The 22,652-nt window shown below is 34.2% G+C and overlaps 1 protein-coding gene across 1 annotated transcript; it reads right to left on the bottom strand.

The window, feature by feature from the left end:
* Positions 1 to 8,541: 8,541 nt before the first annotated feature.
* Positions 8,542 to 22,652, bottom strand: LOC143257947 (uncharacterized). The gene is made up of 2 exons (XM_076517015.1): positions 22,568 to 22,652; positions 8,542 to 9,452 (listed from the first exon to the last, which is right to left on the bottom strand). The coding sequence occupies exons 1-2, from the start codon at positions 22,639 to 22,641 to the stop codon at positions 9,023 to 9,025; spliced, it is 504 nt and encodes a 167-aa protein (XP_076373130.1). The 5' UTR covers positions 22,642 to 22,652; the 3' UTR covers positions 8,542 to 9,022.

Raw genomic sequence — 22,652 nt, 5'->3', positions numbered from 1 at the left:
CATAATATGTACTCTTTGATTACTAATAAGTTAACTAAAATTAAACTTCGTGAAAGTTGACTCGCAGACAAGTAATCAGACTTTCTTTTCAGGTCACAATAAGGAAAAAATAAGGGAAAATTTTCTCTTGCTGTGATATGTGAGGTACGTAATAAGTCTTCTTCAGGTTATCTTTGTGAAAAATAACAGTACAGTTTCAGACTTCTATATGAAGCAACGAGTTTTCTCAGCTTCTCCAATAAATAAGCAGTTGAACTACTGTAACTGGTCAGTATCACAGGTAAAAGTAGGTTCTACGTTGTCACATGAAATAGGTAATCGGTATCTGTTTGATCACAAATGAGGCGTAAATAAGCTATGTTTATGTTAAGTTAAACAAATAATAGGTTCTTATCATATCAGAAGTTACATAAACAAGGTCTTCAGGTCTCTTGTGAATAATGTAGTGGAGTTTCGCTAAGAAACATATTATGCGCTACTGAGGGTCTTTTCATTTTAACATAAGGTGTTGTGAAAAATAATACGTTCCTTTATGTAAGAAGGTGATGAGAAGTCCTCTTCTAAGCTCACCTGGAATAAAGATGTAGATTAATCCTTCATAAGCGTTGGAACGTTGAGAATGAATTCTAACTTAGTTAAGATTTATTCTTTATCACACAGATGCATCTCATTTTACGTTGTTCGTTTCCTTCCAAACTGTAGCTTATAGTTTCAAAATAATATTAATTATTATATTAGTGTTGTGAAGCATATTTCTGCAAATGTATAATGTACTAATGTATTAAACATGGAACATTTTCAGAAAATATTGCTATTTAGTTTTACAGAATCTATAAACAAAATGCTAAAATGGTTTGATACTTCGCTTCTTGAGACATTTATTGTTAAAAAAAATTCACTTTGTTTTTAATAAGCTGGAGTCATCCGCTGGTACAACGATGAATCTACGGATTTACAACGCTAAAATCAGCGGTTTGATTCCCGTCGGTGGACTCATCAGATAGCCCGATGTGGCTTTGCTATAAAAAACACACACAAAAAATACCTTTTCTTTTTTTGTTTAGACGTTTTAAAAGAGTTTTGGGATAAAAAGTCAACAACCCAAAAATGTACATTTTCGGCTCAAGATGGAAGTTTGTGAGCCCACGAAATCGATCTAAAAGTTTGGATTTTTCCCATTTTAATTCTTATTAAGTTAGTCAGAGCACGTAAAAAAACATTAGTTCGGGCTCTTCTTCCATTACTCGTCTCGAAATGAATTCCTTTGAACAAACTCTATCTTAATTAAGTAGCCATTACTAAACTACAAGAATCATCTATCAATGACAAGAAATTGGGATAGTCGATTGTGAATACTTCATAGCGTTTACTTAGACTAATTTCTTCGGACTGAATAATGAAAGACTTATAAATCTCTTTGGTAATTCTATAATAATGTGATATAGCTCCAAATAGACTTCACCTTCTCTATAGTTTATCGCTATTACGAAACAGACCAAAGTTATACACATTAAATAATTTTGTTTATAAGAAAAGGTACAACTAGCTAAAACAATAGTTTGATCCTAGGAATATTTTGTAAGGTATACACTAGACTTCAATGAATGTCAGGGGTTCGATTCCTCTCGGTAGGCTGAGCAGATAGCCCTTTGTGGCCTTACTATAAAAAAAAACACGAAACACATACACTTCAATGAATCTATTTTCTTTAATCTTTTGAGAGAAACTAATTAGTGGTGATAAGAAATGAGGAAAGCATAGAGATAAAATCATATCTTTATACAACTACGATAAATAAAGCAGTTACTTCCACAGTTTTATTGGTTTTCATGTATTTTGTTAATCGTACTAAGAAAAATCCAGAGAAGAAACAATCAGCTATTAGTATTTCTTAGAAGAAAAAAAGTTATAAGTGATATTATAAAATATTGTCCATCAGTGGGTCAGTGGTTGGTTCAAGAATTCCAGTGAAACAATCCATGGATCGATTCCTCATGGAAGGATGAGCACAGATAGCCCATTTTGTAGCTTTGTGCTGAATTACAAACAAATTCTATAGTGAAAAAAGCGCAAATAGCCTCTTGGTAGATTTTGGCTAAAACAAACAAACTATTAATTTAATATTATTGATATATATTGTCGAAAAGTACTATATTAAGTACCAAGTGTGGTTCCTAACGGGTATACAATTCTTAGTAGACTCGCTACTGGTCTAGAAAAAAACTACAATAAGTATGTTGTTACCGGATAGTTATTATGGATGTAGTTAATAGAACAATCGTTATTATAATTACTACTTATTGCGAATCAACTAATGCATTAGCTGTTTAAGATACTCTGATGAACGTCTAAGCTAAATGTAGCTTTTGACCAAATGTTACACTTTAATTCTCTACTAAAATACGGATGCATTTCGTTTTACGATGTTCGTTTCCTTCTAAACTGTAGTTTGTAGTTTCAAAATAATATTAACTATTACAATATTTCATACCATTTACTGGGACTAATTAAATACGCTATATTAAAACGTTTTGGAGCCTCATGAGGTCGTTACAGTCCACGTCGTAATATTCAATAATGTTCTTTCTTGCGATCGTGTATCTTTGTGTAATTTTGTGATACCTCCAAGCCCATGTTCAAACCCTTGGCTGTGGTTTCGCTAAATAGTAGATAAGGACAGTGGGAATCTCGTTAATTCATTCGTGCGCGTCACTAATTAGATGAGAAGGCATTTGGCTACCATAAGAGAGTCATGTTTTTTTTTACCACTGTGTATTTTGACAATATTGTTTTAGATTAGTTTCTATTGTACAAGGCTCCTTTACTGTATAAGGCTGTATAACATTATACATCTGGTGGTAAAGTAGCTGCTTACATCATAAGCGCCACCAGGGCAGCTCGTAGTTGTAGAGTGGGAAAAAAACCTCCTTTAGAACCATAAGTAAACAATGATTCCTCGGGCTGTCATACATACTTGCATATCAACAGTGAAACTAGTATCTTTAGGACATTCAAACGAGTAGCCTGCTCTTCCATTTCTCAGCATAATATGAATAAGTACCACACTTTTTTACGCTTCCGAGCTATACATTACAAAATGATGTTCAAACTGAAGGGCTCGAATGACAATATGTCTAATTTCTACTAAGTTACGATTTGATAGTATAGATGCCATTTTTGAAACTTGCATAAATACCGAGGTTTAATACGCTATATTGAAACGTTTTGGAGCCTCATCATGTCGTTAAAGTCCACGTCGCAATGTCCAATAATGTTCTTTCTTGCGACCGTGTATCTTGACAATATTTTTAGACTAGTTTCTATTGTACAAGTATCCTTCATCGTATAAAACTGTCTTGTCCAAAGCACAATGCTCCTTTCTGTCAGCTTTCGATAAGTCGTCTAGTGGATATTTAAAAACCATTTTAGTTAAAAACCCATCGAAACTACATTGTCTAGCAGCTTAATCGGTGTGTCGTAGTATAAAATAACGTGAATTCATGTTTCATTTTCCAGCGGTTCGAAGTATTTGACTGTAAAACAGGAAATATGGTTAGAAGTTCCAATTTAGTGAATCAGTTGGTCTCATTTCAGATGAATATCTTCTTTGCTTGTGTTACTTGTTGTAACATGGAAAACATGGTATCGTAGGTTCTCACATGTTAAAAGATGCCGCAATTTTTGTTACCACATCTGAGGTAAAACTTGTTACAGGTCTTTTTTTTTTCATTGGTCCTGCTACCCCAAGTTAATATTTATTCCTTTATTCTCCTATATTATTAAGTACAATGAATATTTTTATGCTGGAAAACATAAAACTGTGATCAAATAATAAGAATATCTGAAATTGGAAAGGACATTTACATGCTCACTTCCAAAAACAATCAATTTTGTAATGGTATCACACCGTCTACCAGTGAGATGAGCCAATGTTACAATATATAAAGTTTCTAGTATTCACGCAAAGTTTCACAGGGATTACCTGCGATAGTCGTTCCTAATTTTACACCGACAGAATATAAGGAAAGTAACTAATCTACAGCATTAATCGTCTTTTATAGGGCTACTCTAATGAAATAGTGGGATTTGATCGTTACTCTTATAATGCACACGAGCCATGCACCTTTTTATTCACAGTCCAACACGCTAACTATTTAGCTTTACCTTCCCGGGAAAAGAGAGCGACAGAAATGTTTTCTTTCTTTCTTCGCCCAGCTAGGAAACTCGTAATATCAACCAATAGTTCGAACACTAACGTTCTGTAGCAGTAATCTATTACTAGTTCTTCAATGAACTTTTAATGTCATGTTGAATAAACTGAGTGAGTGATATGGTACTACTTTTAATATTTTATGTAATATACATAGCATTACTGTGTTTTCTTGTAGCAAAGCCACATTGTGCTATCTGCTGAGTCCACCGAGGGGAATCGAGCCACCTCATAATATTACATACGAATAAATTACCTGTAACGATTCTCGATTACTAATTATTCTTTCAATAAACTACGAACTTTAATGCACTAAATAATTTAGACATTATTCATATACTGCACTTTAATAAATCCATTTTACAATAAATAGCCCATCTTCAATATTCAATATCTGTGCAAGTTTGTTCATGATTGAATAAAGACCTCAACCAATGTATTTCTTACTTCATAATTAAATGATTAAATGTCTTTACGTCAGCCGGTGGGACAGCGATAAATCTCCGGGTACACAGCGCTTAAGTGAGGATTCGATTTTTCTCAGTGAAAACTGCAGCCAGCCAAATGTGGATTTGATATAAGGAAAAAACAACAACATTTTTGTGTTTAAAAATCGCTATCAAATTTTGCACTTAAGAAATTATTTTTCACCATTCATAGTTTCATTGAACTGCAAATATATTGCTTTCATTTTTGGTTTAAAATCTTATAAATTATGTAATTTTACACCTATAAAATCTACGATATGTAAAAATTAAATCAAGGATTGGAGTTTAATGTTTATTGGTTTTGTTTTTGTTTTGCTGAAGACTTCATTTCAAGACTAGTTCGCCCGGCATGGCCATGTGGGTTAAGGCGTCCGACTCATAATATGAGGGTCGCGGGTTCAAATCCCCGTCTTCCCAAACATGATCGCTCTTTCAGCCGTGGGGGTGTGATAATATGATTGTCAATCTCACTATTCGTTGGTAAAAGAGTAGCCCAAGTGTTGGCAGTGGGTGGTGATGACTAGCTGCCTTCCCTTTAGTCTTACGTTGCTAAATTATGGACGGCTAGCGCAGATAGTCCTCGTGTAGCTTTGTGCGAAATTCCAAAACAAAACAAACAAGACTAGTTCCATCTACAATTGTTTTATTTTCAAGAATGTTCTCATGTTATTATCTGTTTTGTGCTTTAAATAAGTGAATGGCAAAAAAAGCCATTTAAATATTTGTTTGTTTTTCAATTTCGCACAAAACTACTCAAAGGCTATCTGTGTTAGCCATCCCTAATTTAGCAGTGTAAGGCTAGAGGGAAGGCAGCTAGTCATTACCACACACTGCCAACTTTGGCGCTACTCTTTTACTAACGAATAGTCGGATTGGTCGTGACATTATAACGCCCCCACATCTGAAAGGGCGAGCATGTTTAGTGTGACGGAGATTCGAACGCGCGACCCTTAGATTACGAGTTAAACGTCTTAACCACCTGGCCATGCTGGGCCCATTGAAATATTTTATACTTTGATTGCAGGTTGAACACAATACGACAAAATCCTAATCATCGAAAGATACCGTAGTTACCTTAAAATGTTTTAACGATATCTTATACATTTTATTTTATATAGTTGACTTATAAAAAAGAAAATCGGTACTACAGTAAACATTTACAATACAGTTCTTACACAATGGTAATGCCTGTCATAGTTCATGCGCAGATTCAATGCAACAGTGTATGCAAATAATTTCAGTTTCTTTGATATTTCTTCGAAGTTGCATTCAGTTTATTTCTTGTTTAACCAAAGGATTAGCACGCTCAACGATGTAAAAGGCACGAAATTCCAGGAGCTAAAAACTCGTGGTGATTATCTTTACGGACATACTTTCTGGTATTGATGTTTTTTTTGTTTTTTAAAAAAAGAGACAGTTATATCACGACAGTATTATAGTTCTCTGTAATACTAAAAAAGAAGGAAACAGTTAATTAGAATCTTAAGTCTCGGTTGTAAAGAGATAACAAAGATGTTGTGTAGACAAGGTTTACCAAGGATAAAGAAGGTCACTTAGTTTAAAAAGAAAACAAATGGTTAAACACGTGTAAAACTCCCGCGAATGATTATCAGTGGAATCGGTGTTGTGGTATCCTGGACTGATAAATATCAGATTATAAGTTACTGTGTTTTTTGTAGGTAGTTTTGTTTTTAAGTCGTGTTGTTTAAAATGGACTGTATTCAAGTTGCTTGTTTGTGTTCAAGGAGTGATCCATAAAATTATGTTTACAGACCTTGAAAATTACGAGACAAAGTTTAAAAAACTAAATTTATAGTGACTCATAACTTAACTAGTTTTGTTCACGAGAGATCATAAACTTTTGAAGGTTTATAGTCTAACGTGATGGTAAACTTGACACTTGAAATTTAAAAGCCAAAATAAACTTTTGAAGTTTTATAATCCATCGTGATGACCAATAAGACAGTTGGAAACTAAATGCCAAAATAAACTTTTGAAGATTTATAGTATATCGTGATGGTAAGTCAGACAGTTGAAATTTAAAAGCCAAAATGTTTTTTAACAAAAGTTATTCCCGCGTAGCTGCGTTATGGAAAACCAGCATAAATAGATTTTCAAAATATAACGTAAAAATATTTTTTTTCAAATCATAAAACGATTGTTGCACACTTTCAAGAGGAAGCTGTTAACTTGGTAATAGATTTAGGTAAATGAAAATCAGGCAGTTGTGTAGTTTAAAGGAGGTTACAGTTTCTGTCGTTATTATGATTTTTTTTTACATCAAACGTCATAGTAGTATTTATTGTCGGTGCTCAAAAACTGTAACTTGGAAAGTAGACCAATGACCAAGAAAAATTATTAAGTTTATATATTCAGATCTGGGCATCTGATAACTAGTGAACAAAAGACCAACAATAGGATGATTAAAAATTTAAATGGGATAAAAAAGTTATTGCCCAACATTTTCTTACAATGCTCATTTAAGAGGTTTGGTTTGGAGATGCTATTTCTACAGCTATGTGGACATGATTGGCCCTAGAATACAAAATATCAAAAGAAAAGTTTTATTTATCATTCTCATTGATCTGTCTCGGGTAATCCGTTTTTATATTTAAATATATATGTATATTCTTATTATTTCACTTCTTCTCATCAAGTAAAAGCAGTGAAATAATAAGAGTAATTGGATCCAGAGACTGAAAAATAGTAGAATGTATTTTATCATTTCAATTTGTTGTTTGTCATCTAAGTTTGGTTGTATATGTATTTTAAGTCCACTGTTTCACTCAACTGAACCATTTTTGGCTTTGTTATCAGCAAGTTTTAAGTTATATGGCTTAGTATTGTAAATGAACCTTCAAGGGTAGGCTTTTAAGTCTTCATTGTGTTATCCCTTTCTTCTTGGAACTTGGACCGAACTGAAGATACACTATTAAATGTAAAGCACTAGCTGGTCGTGTGAAGGAGCTCTGGATTTCGCAGATGGCATGAGTGACTCAGTGATTAATATGCCTGAATATAAATCCTAGAGTACATGTTTGGCGCTGCCACACACACACACACACACACAGTATTATGCTCCGCATTCTAGGACTGTGGGTGTATTATAAAAGTGACAATGAAACCCCACTCTTCGATCGGAATCGCCTAAGAGTTGTTAGGGTGAGCTGTATAATAACTGTCTTCCGTCAGCATTTTAATTGGTTAGCACAGTTGGCCTTGCATGAGTATCCGAACCAAAGAAACACACAAATATATCAGGATTAAATCAAATTAAAAACTTGTTATATATTAAACCAAGAATGAATGATCAGATTCAAGATGGAACTAATGATCAATAACGCCATCTAGTGTTTATTTTTACAGAATACTTCCTTGGAAGTTTGATCAGGAAGGATTATAGTGCTGAGATTGTTTCTAACAAATGTTTTTGTATAATTTCTTATTAGAATACGTTTCCTTCAGGAGTATTAATTAAGTTTTTTTTTCTTTACGGCCATTACTTACTAAAAGTGTATTCTCAACTAAGATTTGTATTTTAAATATCAAATAAATCAATTAAAGTTTACTACTTTATACGCGAAACTTGATTACCAACGTTTGTATATATCCTAAAAATAATACTGAATATTATATTTTACTAAACATCTCTCAGCTTTTGGAAAACCTGTGCGACTTGAGTGAACTAACATCAGAAGTTTGGTAGTTTAAAGTGTGTTTGACAAACCACAATTTATAGTTTAACAATTTTTATTTAGATATTGTATTTTGATGAAATCTAGCAACAGGGAACCATGGTCGCTTTCACTTACTACTGGATGTCTTACGCAAAGTCTTAAAGCAATTATTAAGAAATTTGACCAACCAGTCAACATAATTATAATTTAAATTTTGCGTAAGTATATGTATATATAAACGAGAAAGAAATACCGGTGTGGTAACTAAAAACACAGAAAAAATTAATTGCTTCAACTCAGTTCATAGATTTGATTTCCGAACTTTTAATCTTAACATATAAATCGAATATGACTTTGAACTTCGGCTAATGAACCAGATCTTTCAAGTATAGTTTTACAGCGGGTAATTATTAAGTGTAGGTGGATGTTCCACATTAAACTATTATTCCTCTAAAATAATTATTTAACCACAATAAAAATAGTAAAACATTGAAATTTGTAATAACTCTGGTAGATTTGTTTTTCAGTGGTTCTTCTGTAACTTTTCTATTGGTCGTCCTTAAAATATTTTTGCTTAAAATTCAGTAAATAGAATCAATCTCAGAATAGAAGCACAACTAATCTGTTCATTAGAGTTAAGATAACTGCTATTGACCAATCATTTTAATTTTGCCCAACTTAAAAATTTTTGGTTTCATTATCACTAGCTTATATGGCTTAGCGTTGGAGATGAACTTCAAAGGTAGCTTTATGAGTTTGGATAGTGTTATCCCTTTCTCCATGGAACCTGAAAGCAAGGAAGAAGATGAAGACATATTCTTAGATGAAAACTTAGTCACACCTCTTGGCTTTCCATTCGATAAAAAACTGGTCTGTAATATACGAAACGGCGACGATATGCTTGACGTCCGCGGGAAAAATGGCTTGAAAGATGAGGTGAACGCCATGACATTTGTAATATGGTGTATAGGAGAGTTAGGTAGTCCAGAATACTGAGACGACCACTGGCTATCTTCACCTTTTGCATCCACAAGGAAAGCGCCAATCAGAAGAACAATGAAATGCCAAGTTGTAAAACTGAAATATTTTAAATGTATCAAAGATTAAAACAATGTCTTCTGCTATATGATTTGTGTTCCTAAGAAAAAATAAAAGATAAATAAAGAGCGATTTAAAAACAAAAGCCAAGGAATTGTCACCTGTAGTAGTCAATGTTTTATATATTATATAGTTTAGCAGATTTACTCGCATTTACCCCTATATAAATCTTTAGTTCTTTGTGATATATAACGGAAGCATTTTAAAATCCAAATTCCCAGCTGGCAATTTTTTTCATCTCCATACATTTTTTAAAACTGATTTTAAAATAAATGAAGAATACCAGATACTAAAATTAAATTATAGTAATTTTAAAATTTTATTTGTGAGTTTTTCAAAACAACAGAATTCATAGGCCTAAAGTTCGTGGAATGTTTACGTAAAGGATTACGTAATCACATTTAAATAGAAAATGTTTGATTCGAGTATATAAGTTTGGAGCCCTCAGTCGTAGAATTGTTTTGGAGCTGTAAAAGTACAGAACGTAATGTAGAATAATCACATACAAAGTATTCTTACTTTAAAGTTAGGTGTATCCGTAAATAACGAATACATAACATTTATAGTTCTGATGATTAAACACACACACACACACACATATATATATATATATAAAATTTAAAGGTATTATGAAATAATCAAACCTACCGATTCACAAAAAGAACACTATTCTAAAATTGAAAGAGTCAAATAGAAATATAATATTTAACAATAAAGTGTGAATATTAGTGCAGTAATTATACCAGACGTATTACACTGAGGATTTAGTTGAACATTATGAATTTCTTGAACAGGCATAATATCGAATTTGCACATTGTATCACAATTTACACATTGTATGACGCCAAATATATTTATAGTATTCTAATCTGTCGCGTTATAGATTTTTCAATAATACTTTTTGCAATTTTGGAAATCGAAGATAAAGAGTCCAAAAGCAACAATGAAAATAGTTTAGAACAAAATCTAATAAACTCTAACTAAACTTTCGTAATAAATTGTGTTAGTGTATTACTTGTATCAGTCGAGGAATAATACAAAAATTCCAAAGCGTAACAACCAAAAACAAATCAATATTTGTGTAAGGGTTAGAACCCTCGAATAAGGGGGAAGACTACAAGCAAAAGCTAAAACAAGTTTTTTTTCGCAGCTTTACAACAACTATTTTATACACGAGTTCACAAAAGTTTTTTTTTTTACCCGAGAGGTCTGTAATGATGATTTTATATCTTGACAAACATCTTTATTGTATGGACAGACGGAGCTATTATTCCAGCTAGAGAATAGAATAAGGCGCCAGTGTCATGCTTTGGAAACGTGCTAAAGTGAAATCAGTTCTTTCATTCAACTGTTTCGGTCAAGGTCATGAGTGAAGGTCGTCCTTGTTTTTATGATTATGAATACGAGAAAAAGCTTAGCGATAACAGAGATAACAGTAGCTTGGTTTAAAGAACTCCCGGTTAGTAACTTACACCAAACAAGATAAATTTATCAATGACACGTACTACAGTAGTAATTCGTTTATCTCTATTCCTCTGGAAACAGCTCCATATACGTTTTGCTTTTAATGGTTATCATAGTGGTTAGGGTACTCGAGTCGCACTCTGCAAATAGCGGGATTGAATCCCTCACCGAACTTACTCTATCTTTCAGCTGTGGAGACGTGAACACCACACTATTCGCTAGAGGTCTTGGTGCGTTTATTAGTTTCTTCCATCTAGTATCCACTTCGAAACAAAGAGTGCCTTCAGTATTTCTGGGCGAAATTCAACAAACAAACAAAGTCATAAGAGTCAAATGCGTTTTATTGAAAAATAATGTGGATTCGAATAACAATTGTGAAACAGTTCACAATATCTATCTCCATGAGCAATGTTCGTATTAAGTGTTTCAAAACATGTTACTACGTGATAATTGTTGAGCAGTTTTATCATAAAATAAAGGACAAACATTTTCATACGCGACAAATATTGACGATATTAGCGGCTTACCATTTAGTATCATAATGCCCTACATGGTACTTGATGTCAACAGTTATAAAATGTTTGGTTTGGTTTGAATTTTCACGCAAAGCTACACGAGGGCTATCTGCACTAGCCGTCCCTAATTTTGCAGTGTAAGACTAGAGGGAAGACAGCTAGTCATCACCACCCACCGCCAACTCTTGGGCTTCTCTTTTACTAACTAATAGTGGGATTGACCGTAACTAGGTAACGCTCCTGCGGCTGAAAGGGCGAGCATGTTTGGTGTGACGGGAATTTGAACCCGCGACTCTCAGATTACGAGTCGAGTGCCTTAACCACCTAGCCATGCCGGACCTTACAGAATGTAATGCCTTATCTGGAGGATCATGTCACGTAATTGTAAATGATATTACAGTTATTACGTTATTCGTTACTGGTTTAATATGACCGTTAGTAAGAAGAATGTTTAATGATGTCACAACTATACCTTTTCTATTTATGCTGATATCGTAGGCTAAATATCACTAGAGCGATAGAGTTACAACATACAAAGTTATAGTTTCTGTCATATTCTGCTATCTCTAAGATTCGTAATTAAGAACGTTTATAGGTTAAATTAATAAAAAGTATCTAACAATATTTCAAACTTATATTTGTATGAGCTACTTTTGCTTCTGATCTAATTAAAACGGGAACTTTTTCTTATTTTAAAATGTCAGATGCGATTATTTTAAAAACGAAAATGACATAGAAAAAAAGGAAGATAAGTTTTCAGAGTTTCAGCCAAACGAACTTTATCGCTAGGCCAAGCGTCGCCTGGTGGTAAGTATTGTGAACTGTGGCTCATCATTCGTGTTTCCTTGCCGCAAAATCGCACTCCACACTTTGGGGCAGTGGATGAGTTATAAGTGTGACGGTGAAATCCCGTTTTTTCAATTACAATACCCCTATAGTTGGCAGTGGGTCGTTGACTGGCTGTCTTTCCTCTAATCTACCAGCTCAAATCTGTGGTTAGCACTTATAGCTCTTTCGAAGGCTTTGCGTGAAATATCAAACCAAGCAAACACTTACCGTTAGATTAAAAGTCAGTGACTGTCGTTATCGTAAGACATTCTTTAACCACGTCAGATATCCAGAAAATACCATTTTGTGACTATGTTTTCATGTTGTTTGCTTTACAAATCGTACTCTAACACACTCTTTTTCTGGTCATTTGGCCCTCTTAAAATCACTTAAAAATGAAATATACTTTTACGTTCCATTTAACTTTAAGACTATGGAATGGCCTATATAAAAATATATAATTTTACTTCTGTAGATTATGCACTTATCATTGTAAAAAACGAACCGAACGCTCTTTCGTGTCGTTTTTTTTTTCCCGAAACATTTTTAGCACCAATAAAACTGGAGTATTAATTTAGTTAATTTGAAGACTCTATTTCAAGCAATATTTCTTATTGCGTCTGAATTTGACATTACATCATTCTGATGCCACTTTTAAGTTTATTTTTAAGCTAAATAATAACAACCTGACCAAAACAAATGAAGAAGGCACGATTTTCCTCGGGCACTTTATGCTCATGACACGGTGATTAAATGTCCCAGACATACTGCAAGCAGTCAGAAAGGTCAAAGCAGTGGAAGAATAGTCGACCTTGACTCCAATAACAGTTTTAACATTCTGTTTATTAAAAAAATACATGTTTATTTTTCTACTTTTGTTCACACCTTCGTCCAGCTGTAAGATCAACTTTCAATTTCTTTTATATATTTATTTTCTAATTATGTTTGTTTGACTATTTGTTTTGTAATTAACAACAAAGCTATACACAAGGCCATATCTGTTCTTTGCCCACCCCAGGTATTGAAACCTGGATTTTTAGCAGTTTGAAGTTCGCATACATACCACTGTGCCACTTGAGGGCTTCTGGTTAAGTTTCAAATTGTGGAGGAAGTACAAAAATACATCTTATTTTCGTACATATTACAAAATGGGCAAATAAAACTTTGGATAAATGAGAACTTAGAAATTCAGAGATCGTTTTCCTTCTTGCTTAATAATATAAAGCAGAACTTGTTTTTTATTTTATTGTTTTTGTGTTTTTGGACGGTCTTTGCACAATAGTTCCTAGTTTTGAACTCATATACTAGAGCAAGAGGCGCTCATGAACAAAACCAACCGCCAACTTTTGGACTACTCTTGTTCAATCTAGCAATTTAATTTGACCGTCACCCTTATCACTCACCAATGGTTACGTAGTGCAAGTTTTCGGCAGCTGGTCACGAACCATGAAATCACGTATTCAAGTTTGGTTTCACACTTCGTAAAGAAAAGTACTTTTTTTACAAATCAAAACTTCAACTATAAACATAACTACGCAGAGAATTGTTGCGCATCGTACGTGCAACCTGTTAAATCTCTGATAACATATCTATAAATTATACGTTCACCACTTTCCTTATATATTTAAAGGTAAAGATAACGTAGTCTAGGTATATCATGAGCTGAGATATTTGTTTTTCTCAGACGATACCATCGATAACTTCTTTAAAAATTACACATTATTGTGTTTATTAGGAGTCAAAGATAGCCCATCGTGTAGCTTTGAGTTTGACAACAGTCAACCAATCAACACTGAACAAAACAGTTAAGTTAAAAAAAAATTAAATATATATTATTTTCTAACAATATATAAACGTGTGTATATGATTGTGTTTTGTTGTTAAGCGCAAAGCTAAATACTGAGCCATCTGTGCTACACCCACCGCAAACATTGAACTTCCATTTTCAGTACTGTTTGCTCTTCTTACCGCTGAGCTACAGATGTACTTCGATACTCCTGGTGAGCAGAGCACAGACAACCCATTGTGTAGCTTTGAGCTTACAAACAACCAAAAAATACAAAGGTGCAAATATATATGCATACCAATACTTTGTACTTCCAATAAGAAAAGCAAACCATTTCAGTAAAGCTCTTATGCTCGAAAGGTCATCCAATTTTTGTCTCATACACTGATTTTTAAAGTCTTCATTGGTTCGGTTTGTTTGTTTTGAATTTCGCGCAAAGCTACTCGAATGCTTTCTGCGTTAGCCGTCCCTAATTTAGCAGTGTAAGACCAGAGGGAAAGCAGCTAGTCATCACCAACCACCACCAACACTTGGGTTACTTTTTTACCAAAGAATAGTGGGATTGACCGTAACATTAGAACGCCCCCACGGCTGAAAGGTCGAGCATTTTTGGTGTGACGAGGATTAGAACCCGCGACCCTCGGATTACGGGTCGAATACCTTGACCACCTGGCCATGCCAGGCTCGAAGCCTTCATTGTCCAGCAGTATTTATTTAGTTTTATTTCTCCAAAATGCCAAACAGACTTTACTTATTTTACAGAAACTGATCATGCTATGGCTGCATTTTTATATTACTATAAATATATTATAAAAGTCTATAGCTGTACCTCATTAAGTTAAATATAACTGGAAAGTTCAATCATCCCAAACATTTTTTTCTACGTGAAAATGGATAAAAGAATTTGTAAAACAAAAGTCTCGCTTTGTGGTAAATTCACGACTACAGGGTGCTAAAATCTGGGGTTCAATTCCTTGTGGCGACCAAGGCATAAATAGCTCGTTGTGCAGCTTTGCATTAAAAAATAAACAAAACTTACACCAAACATTTGACCTTTCGATATTTAACATGAAGCACTCCTATCGTCAATATCGGTAACCATATTGATAGCATGCGTGATGAACAAAATGGCTGTCATGTTAAATTATGATTAGATTGATTTATTTTCCTTATATAAGTGAGAAATAATACTAAGAATAGTCGTACTAGATATTTCACTGTATGTGTTATACAATAATATATAAATGAGTTATAGATCACTTGAACAATTTAATAAACTAAACGGTTCAAAGTTTTCCTAAACAATCTGAGACCATTTTATAGATTTATTATCTTGTGCTAGAGAGACCTTTACATTGTTTATTATGCTAGATGCACAAACGAGCTTTCAAAAAGCATAAAATGTGTTTACTTTCCGATAACATTTGTTTCTAAATGTTTCAAACCAATAAATCCCACAGTGGCACAGCGTGATGTCTGCGGACTTACAACGCTAAAATCCAGATTTCGATACTTTTGGAGGGCAGTGTTCTAATAGTACATTGCATTGCTTTGTGCTTAACTTCATACAAAAAGAAAATAAATTCATTTTTTTTTGCAGTGTTAATATCATTACTGGGCAGTAAAGTCACAACTGATCAACTGCTCCATATAAATATCCCAGCATGGCCAGGTAGGTCAGGGCGTGCGACTCGTAATTTGAGGGTCGCAAGTTCGCATCCCCGTCACACCAAATATTCTCGCTCTTTCAGCTGTTGGGGTATTATAATGTGACGGTCAATCTCACTATTTGTTGGTAAAAGAGTAGCCCTAAAGTGGGCGGTGGGTAGTGATGACTAGCTGCTTTCCATCTAGTCTTACACTGCAAAATTAGGGACGGCTAGCGTAGATAGCCCTCGTGTAGGTTTGTGCGAAATTCAAACAAACAAACAAGCCATACAAATAAATTCTGAATTCTGTAAACTTGCCATGAAAGTTTCTACTGAGAAACAAATATGTATGAGATGATGAAAGTTATAATAAATTATCTAGGTTTGACATAATCTATCATCTCTCACTGTATGATGTTTATGGTTCGTTGACTAGTGAGTTAATTGCGGATATGTGAGGGACATCTTTTGTGGGATTGTACCTGAGGCAATCTCTCGTAATTTTTATTGTACTCTTGCGTTTAGATTCACTGACGCAAACTTAACGAATAAATATAAGCATTACTACAATAGTTATAGATTTTACTTCCAAAATAATTTAATATAATTTTTCAAATAAGCAGTAATAAAAACGAAGCAAACCCACAAAAAAAGAATAAACCAGCATAATTTTCAAATTACTAACGAGTTTTTTTTTTTAAAGATAGCATTTATCTAAAATTAAACTTGGATCTTTTACAGTTGTATAAAGCATTTTCCAGGAAAACATTGACAAAGTTAAGTTTATCTTTGGCATCTTTTCAAAGTGAAAAAATTAATTATACATTTAGTAAGAAATTTTGAATATGCTGAAGCATATTTAGAAATTTGCACACAATGGAAAATATACATGAAATTAAATGTTAAAGCCATCAACAATCTTGTCGGAAAATGTCACAAACGAAACAGTTTTTGCTTGAAATATAATTAGTACAGAGCGTTGATGTTGTTTTATTAATTAAAAGCTACACGACTGACTATCTGCCAATTGCAGGAATTCGAGCTCCAAGTTTTAGCATTACATGTTCATATACTTACCACTGACCTACTTGTCAATAACAAGCAGTGAAACTGTCCGTAAAGATTTTCGATGGACAACCAGTCTGGAGAGATTGGGTTGGAAGAAATTGTTTGATTTGGTATTTTACGCAAAGGTTTGTTTGTTTGTTTGGAAATTTCGCACAAAGCTACTCGAGGGCTATCTGTGCTAGCCGTCCCTAATTTAGCAGTGTAAGACTAGAGGGAAGGCAGCTAGTCATCACCACCCACCGCCAACTCTTGGGCTACTCTTTACCAACGAATAGTGGGATTGACCGTCACATTATACACCCCCACGGCTGGGAGGGCGAGCATGTTTAGCGCGACGCGGGCGCGAACCCGCGACCCTCGGATTACGAGTCGCACACCTTACGCAAAGGTTCTTTGCGATAGCTGTCCCTAATTTTTAGCAGTGTAAGACAAGAGGGAAGGCAACTAGTCATCACAACCCACCGCTAACTCTTGGGCTACTCTTTTACCAACGAATAGTGGGATTGGCTGAAAATTATAACGCCCCCCGCGGCTGAAAGCAATGTTTGGTGTGATGGAGATTCGAACCCGCAACCCTGGCGGAAAGTGAGTCGAGCGCCTTTAACACCTCGCCATGCCAGGCCAGGGTTGGAAAAACGTTTCAATTTACTTAAATTACACAAAAAAAGGAAAGTGGTGGGCATATATATAAACATGATCCATCATCTCCATTCTTGGATAATATTTTCTTCGAAAACAAAATAAAACTCTTAATCGTTCGTAATTTTTATCAACAGTTAATAATTGTACCGAATAACATTTGTTATTAGTAAATACATTAAATAACAACTTTAAAGAAAATTAAAGTGTTTTCTACAAAATTTAAAAAAAAACACTGGAAGATAGTTATTTTTGTGAGTTTTGTGTAATTTATTTCAATCTATTGACGTTTAAAAGAGTGATAAGTAAAATACTTTGTTCATCAGGAAACTGAAGCTAAGTAAATTCTAGCTTCTGACATAGAACCTCTTGATGGTATTCAATAAGAATATAAATAGAACCTCTTGTTCCGATGTTATCTAAGAATCTTCAAATGCAATAATCACTCGCTCTAGCCAGAAAGCTTTGAATTCAGAATCATTTGATATGTATGTACATTCCAGGATTTTTTATAGTTACCACAAAAATATACGAGACAAAATCCGGCAGAGGGCAGGATATTATTGGCATATGCATTGAATAATATTTTATAGGACACGTAGAAGATTTATTAAATCTTTTGTTATTTTACTATGGGGCCTGTCTTGCAGTTTAGCATACTTTACTCATAATTTATATATGCGTTAAAGACTTTATTGTATAATAAACTCGAACTGATAATGATTCAGGTTAAATAGATATATTTTTTCCACCATTCTGCAGGTGAACCTTAAACGTTAAACTTTAGATATGGTAGACATGTCTAATATTATTATAATTCAATTTTATCTTATTCTGAATAACAACATTTGAACAATTGGGTACATTTCAGTATACTTATACATTACATGGCCCAAAGTATGTGGAAACCCGACCATCACACTCATATGTGCTTGTTGAACATCTCATTCCAAAACCAAGGTTATTAATATAAAGTTGCTCACACCCTGCTGCTATAACAGCCTCCACTTTTCTTGGAAGGCTTTTCACTAGATTTTGGAACATGACTGCGAGGATTCGCTACTATTCAGCCACAAGAGCATTAGTGGGGTTGGGAACTGATGTCGGGGGAGAAGTACTGACTCGCAGTGGGCATTTCAATTCATCCCAAAGGTGTTCGATTGGGTTGAGGTCAGGACTCTGTGCAGGCCAGTCAAGTTTTTCCACACCAACCTCGGCAAACTATGTTTTCATGGATCTCGCTTTGTGCACGGAGGAACTGTCATGCTGAAACAGAAAAGGGTCTTCTCCAAACTGTTGCCACAAAGTTGAAAGCACACAATTCTCTAGAATGTCATTGTATGCTGTAGCATTAATATTTCTCTTCATTGAATATAAAAAGCCCAGCCCAAACTATGAAAAACAGCCTCAGACCATTATTCCTCCGCCACAAAACCTTACAGTTGACACTATGCATTCAGGCAAGTAGCGTTCTCCTGGCATCCGCCAAACCCAGGTCCGTCCGTCAGACTGTCAGATAATAAAACGTGATTCATCACTCCAGAGAAGAACGCGTTTTCACTGCCTCAGAGCACAATAGCAGTGTGCTTTACACCACTCCAGCCAACTCTTGGGATTGCACGTAGTGATCTTAGGCTTGTGTGTGGCTGCTCGGCCATGGAAACCCATTTCATGTAGCTTCCGATAAACAGTTCTGGTGTTGACTTTGCTTCCAGGGGCAGTTTGGAACTCGGTAGTGAGTGTTGCAACTGTGGACAGACGATTTGTACGCGCTACGCGCTTAAGCATTCGGCGGTTCCGTTTTGTGAGCTTTTGTGACCTACCGTTTCGTGGCTGAGCTGTTGTTGCTCCTAAACGTTTCCACTTTACAATAACAGCACTTACAATTGGCTGGGGCAGCTCTAGCAGAGCAGAAATATGACAAACTGACTTGTTGAAAAGGTGACATCCTATGACAGTACCACGTTGAAAGTCACTGAGCTCTTCAGTACGACCCATTCTTCTGCCAATGTTTGTCTGTGGAGATTGCATAACTGAATGCTTGATTTTATGCACCTGTTAGCAATGAGTGTGGCTGAAATAGCTGAATCCACTAATTAGAACGGGTGTCCAGATACTTTTGGCCATGTAGAGTATATATACATATATATATTACATACGAGTTAGTTCATTGTTATTACGTACGAAACTAGCAATAAGTTATTTAATGAGTCCTGCGTTATGCCATTCTGCCATTGAAACGTGTTCATCACTCTAGAGAAGATGTTGCAGCCTACACTGAAGGGGCTGCAATGGAAGAACAGATGTCTTGTCCAAATGAAATATGTTTTAATGTTTGGTCATATATTTGAGTCTGCGGACATGTAAAGTACACTTTGAAACTAAGACCAAAGTGCACTTTCTCCAAAACTATCTTTAACTTATTCTCAGGAGAGCAGGAGTAGTGTACTGTATCCTCTGAGTCCTATGAAGGTTGAAATTGAGTTCACGATTTTCAAATGTAACCCAATCCTTGCACATTATAAATTTCACTCATCTTATTCCTGACATACCTCTAACCACACTGAAGTTTTAATGGCGTTTAGTACCTGTAAGCAATACACCAACCCATAAATTATATGTCTAAAATTTATATTTTAAACTAAACTTAAACTAACCGAATTGTTTAATCTCGAACTCTTAAGTGAAAGGTGAGTCCAGTTCAACCTACATTTTGATCAACGTATGTTATCGGATTTCACTAGTTTAAAAGAATACCACTACTCATCAGTAGCCCTGAACCCAAGTTAACTAAAGAGAATTGAGGTATCTTCTCACCACTGGTATCGAAACCCAAGTTCTAGCGTTCGAAGTCTTCAGATTTGCCACTGGGCGACTGATATAAAAAATGGGGAAAATTCTTTCTTTTTTAAGCATCAAACGTGTTTCAGAAATACTTTTCCCTTTAAATGTTTATAAAGTCACAGTATAACATTTTCGTGTCTGGTAAGTATGAAGGAAATATTAAAAACAAAACAAACTAAGTGAACATGGACTCTTTATATAATGACTTACCATCTATGGTGTACTATCATTATAATACGTGGCTCCAACTATCTACGATATTTTTTTAATTATAGTGACAGAGTGATTGAATATTTTCAATAAACTCTATAAGTCATACTGAAGAGATACGTTATTTATATCATTTATAGTATAAGCCTCGAACACTTACCAGTTGTATATCTTATTTAACTCATCAACAACACAGAAGTTACCGTTTAGACGTCGAAAGCTAGCAAAATATATTAAAAACAGATAAGCCTAAAATTTATTATAAAAATATCGTAAACTTCAGTTGTTAATGTTTGCACATTTACCTCTTAATTTGTCCGTTTCGGGTTCAAAATAACAGGCGTTCAAAAGTAGCATTTCGTATCTACCTCTTGTCCCCTAAGTTTTAGGCCTATTGTATTCTAGACGTATATTTTAGCTAAACTAACATGTTATGATCTCGGTAAATTGTCTTACTTAAGCTAGAAACACTGATTGGATATTTTTCCTTAAACTACCAATATGCCAAATACATGTTGTTTCATATAAATCCTTAACACAGCAGCTGGATATAATCTTATATAAATTTCAACATACCAATCATATGATCTCATACACACACAAATTGATAGCTGATGGATGCTGCCTCATATGAACCGCCAATATATATAAGCTACATATAAAATCAACACACACACAGATATATAAGCCGTATAATCACAAGTATGCCACCTGGATATACTTATCTTGTTGAAACCACAAACAAACTTAATTTATTACTTAAATCATCAACACATTACTAACAACCTCTATTCAATACTTCTCGTGAAACAAACTTATATATTGCTTTACTACTTATATATATGTATATATCAGTACTCCATATTATCGAAAATCCTTTTCATAACTGGTAGTTATATGCACATATGACATTACTTCATATAAACCTCAACATATTACCTACTTATTCCACATAAACTATGAACACAGACCATGTGTATGTCTTATTTAAGCAGCCATTACTCTACGTATATATTTTATGTAAACTTTGTGGGTTTAAACAGAGTAGCTCCGAAAGTATTGGCTGGATATTTACTTCTACAGTATCAACATACGAGTTTGATATTTCATATAAACCATCAACCTAGCAGCTATACGAATATCACACACACCGTAAACACATAGACTAGATATTTCATTTAACCCATCAAACGTACTTAATATGTAATCTATAATATAAGCCAGCATACTTCCTATAAACCACCAGCACACCAGCTCAATATACTTTCCAAATTCTGTGAGAAACCAAGTTGATATATCACGTAAACCTCCTATGCTTGCACGTATCAACAGTAAGTTCTAGTTCTCGAAATTATATAAACCTATTTGACAAGATGGACGTCACCCCTAAAATCTCTTACATTGACAGTTCAGCTAAACTATTTTAAATTAAATGTTTCAACATTTCTTTTCAACCATCAACAACATAGTCGTATAATCCAAATCATTCTCTTTTTTAGCACTTAACGTTTACTATGTGTTTTCATTTTTATTGATAGCTGTTATGCACTAGTCGCGAAACAAAGTTTGTATATACCTTCGGAACTGATCATAAAAATACGTTGTTGTTTTTTTATAGTCCTGTAGATCAAAACCATGTAATCTTAACAAAATAAGGTTAAAATACGTGGAAATGTCTATAGAATTGTTACACATAAATTAATAACAGTTGGTGAAATCCTGAAATAAAAATGAATTAAGTCTTTCTAAGCCTTATGTAAATAAGACTTTCACAGTGTTTCTAGCGTTCCCATTATTGAACATTATATTGGAAAGCACAATTTCTTTATAGTTACCAAGTGTTGTAAACAATTGCATAAATATTTGAACTACGTATTTCTAAGTCAATCTTTTGCTTAAAGTCATTCTATACCAATTTTTTCTCAACGAGTTGTCCACTATCTTGATATTTTTAGAACATTCGTTGATGTTTCAGCACTTATAAAATTAGTTTTTCTTATAAACTGTTTTAAGAAAAATAGAACTGAATATTACAGCAAAAAACATTAAAATAACTATGTGTATACATATAAACTATTTCTGATTACTTACCGTAGCTTGAACCGTGGCTCAATTATTAAACTTAAAAGATTTTTGAGCCAAAAGTTGTACGACCTTTCTTCCATACTTTAATTGC

This window comes from Tachypleus tridentatus, chromosome 7 (genome assembly GCF_004210375.1).
Source record: "Tachypleus tridentatus isolate NWPU-2018 chromosome 7, ASM421037v1, whole genome shotgun sequence".
NCBI lineage: Eukaryota > Metazoa > Arthropoda > Merostomata > Xiphosura > Limulidae > Tachypleus > Tachypleus tridentatus.
Note: the sequence above shows the minus strand (reverse complement) of the source record. Positions and strands in the feature narration are given on the sequence as shown.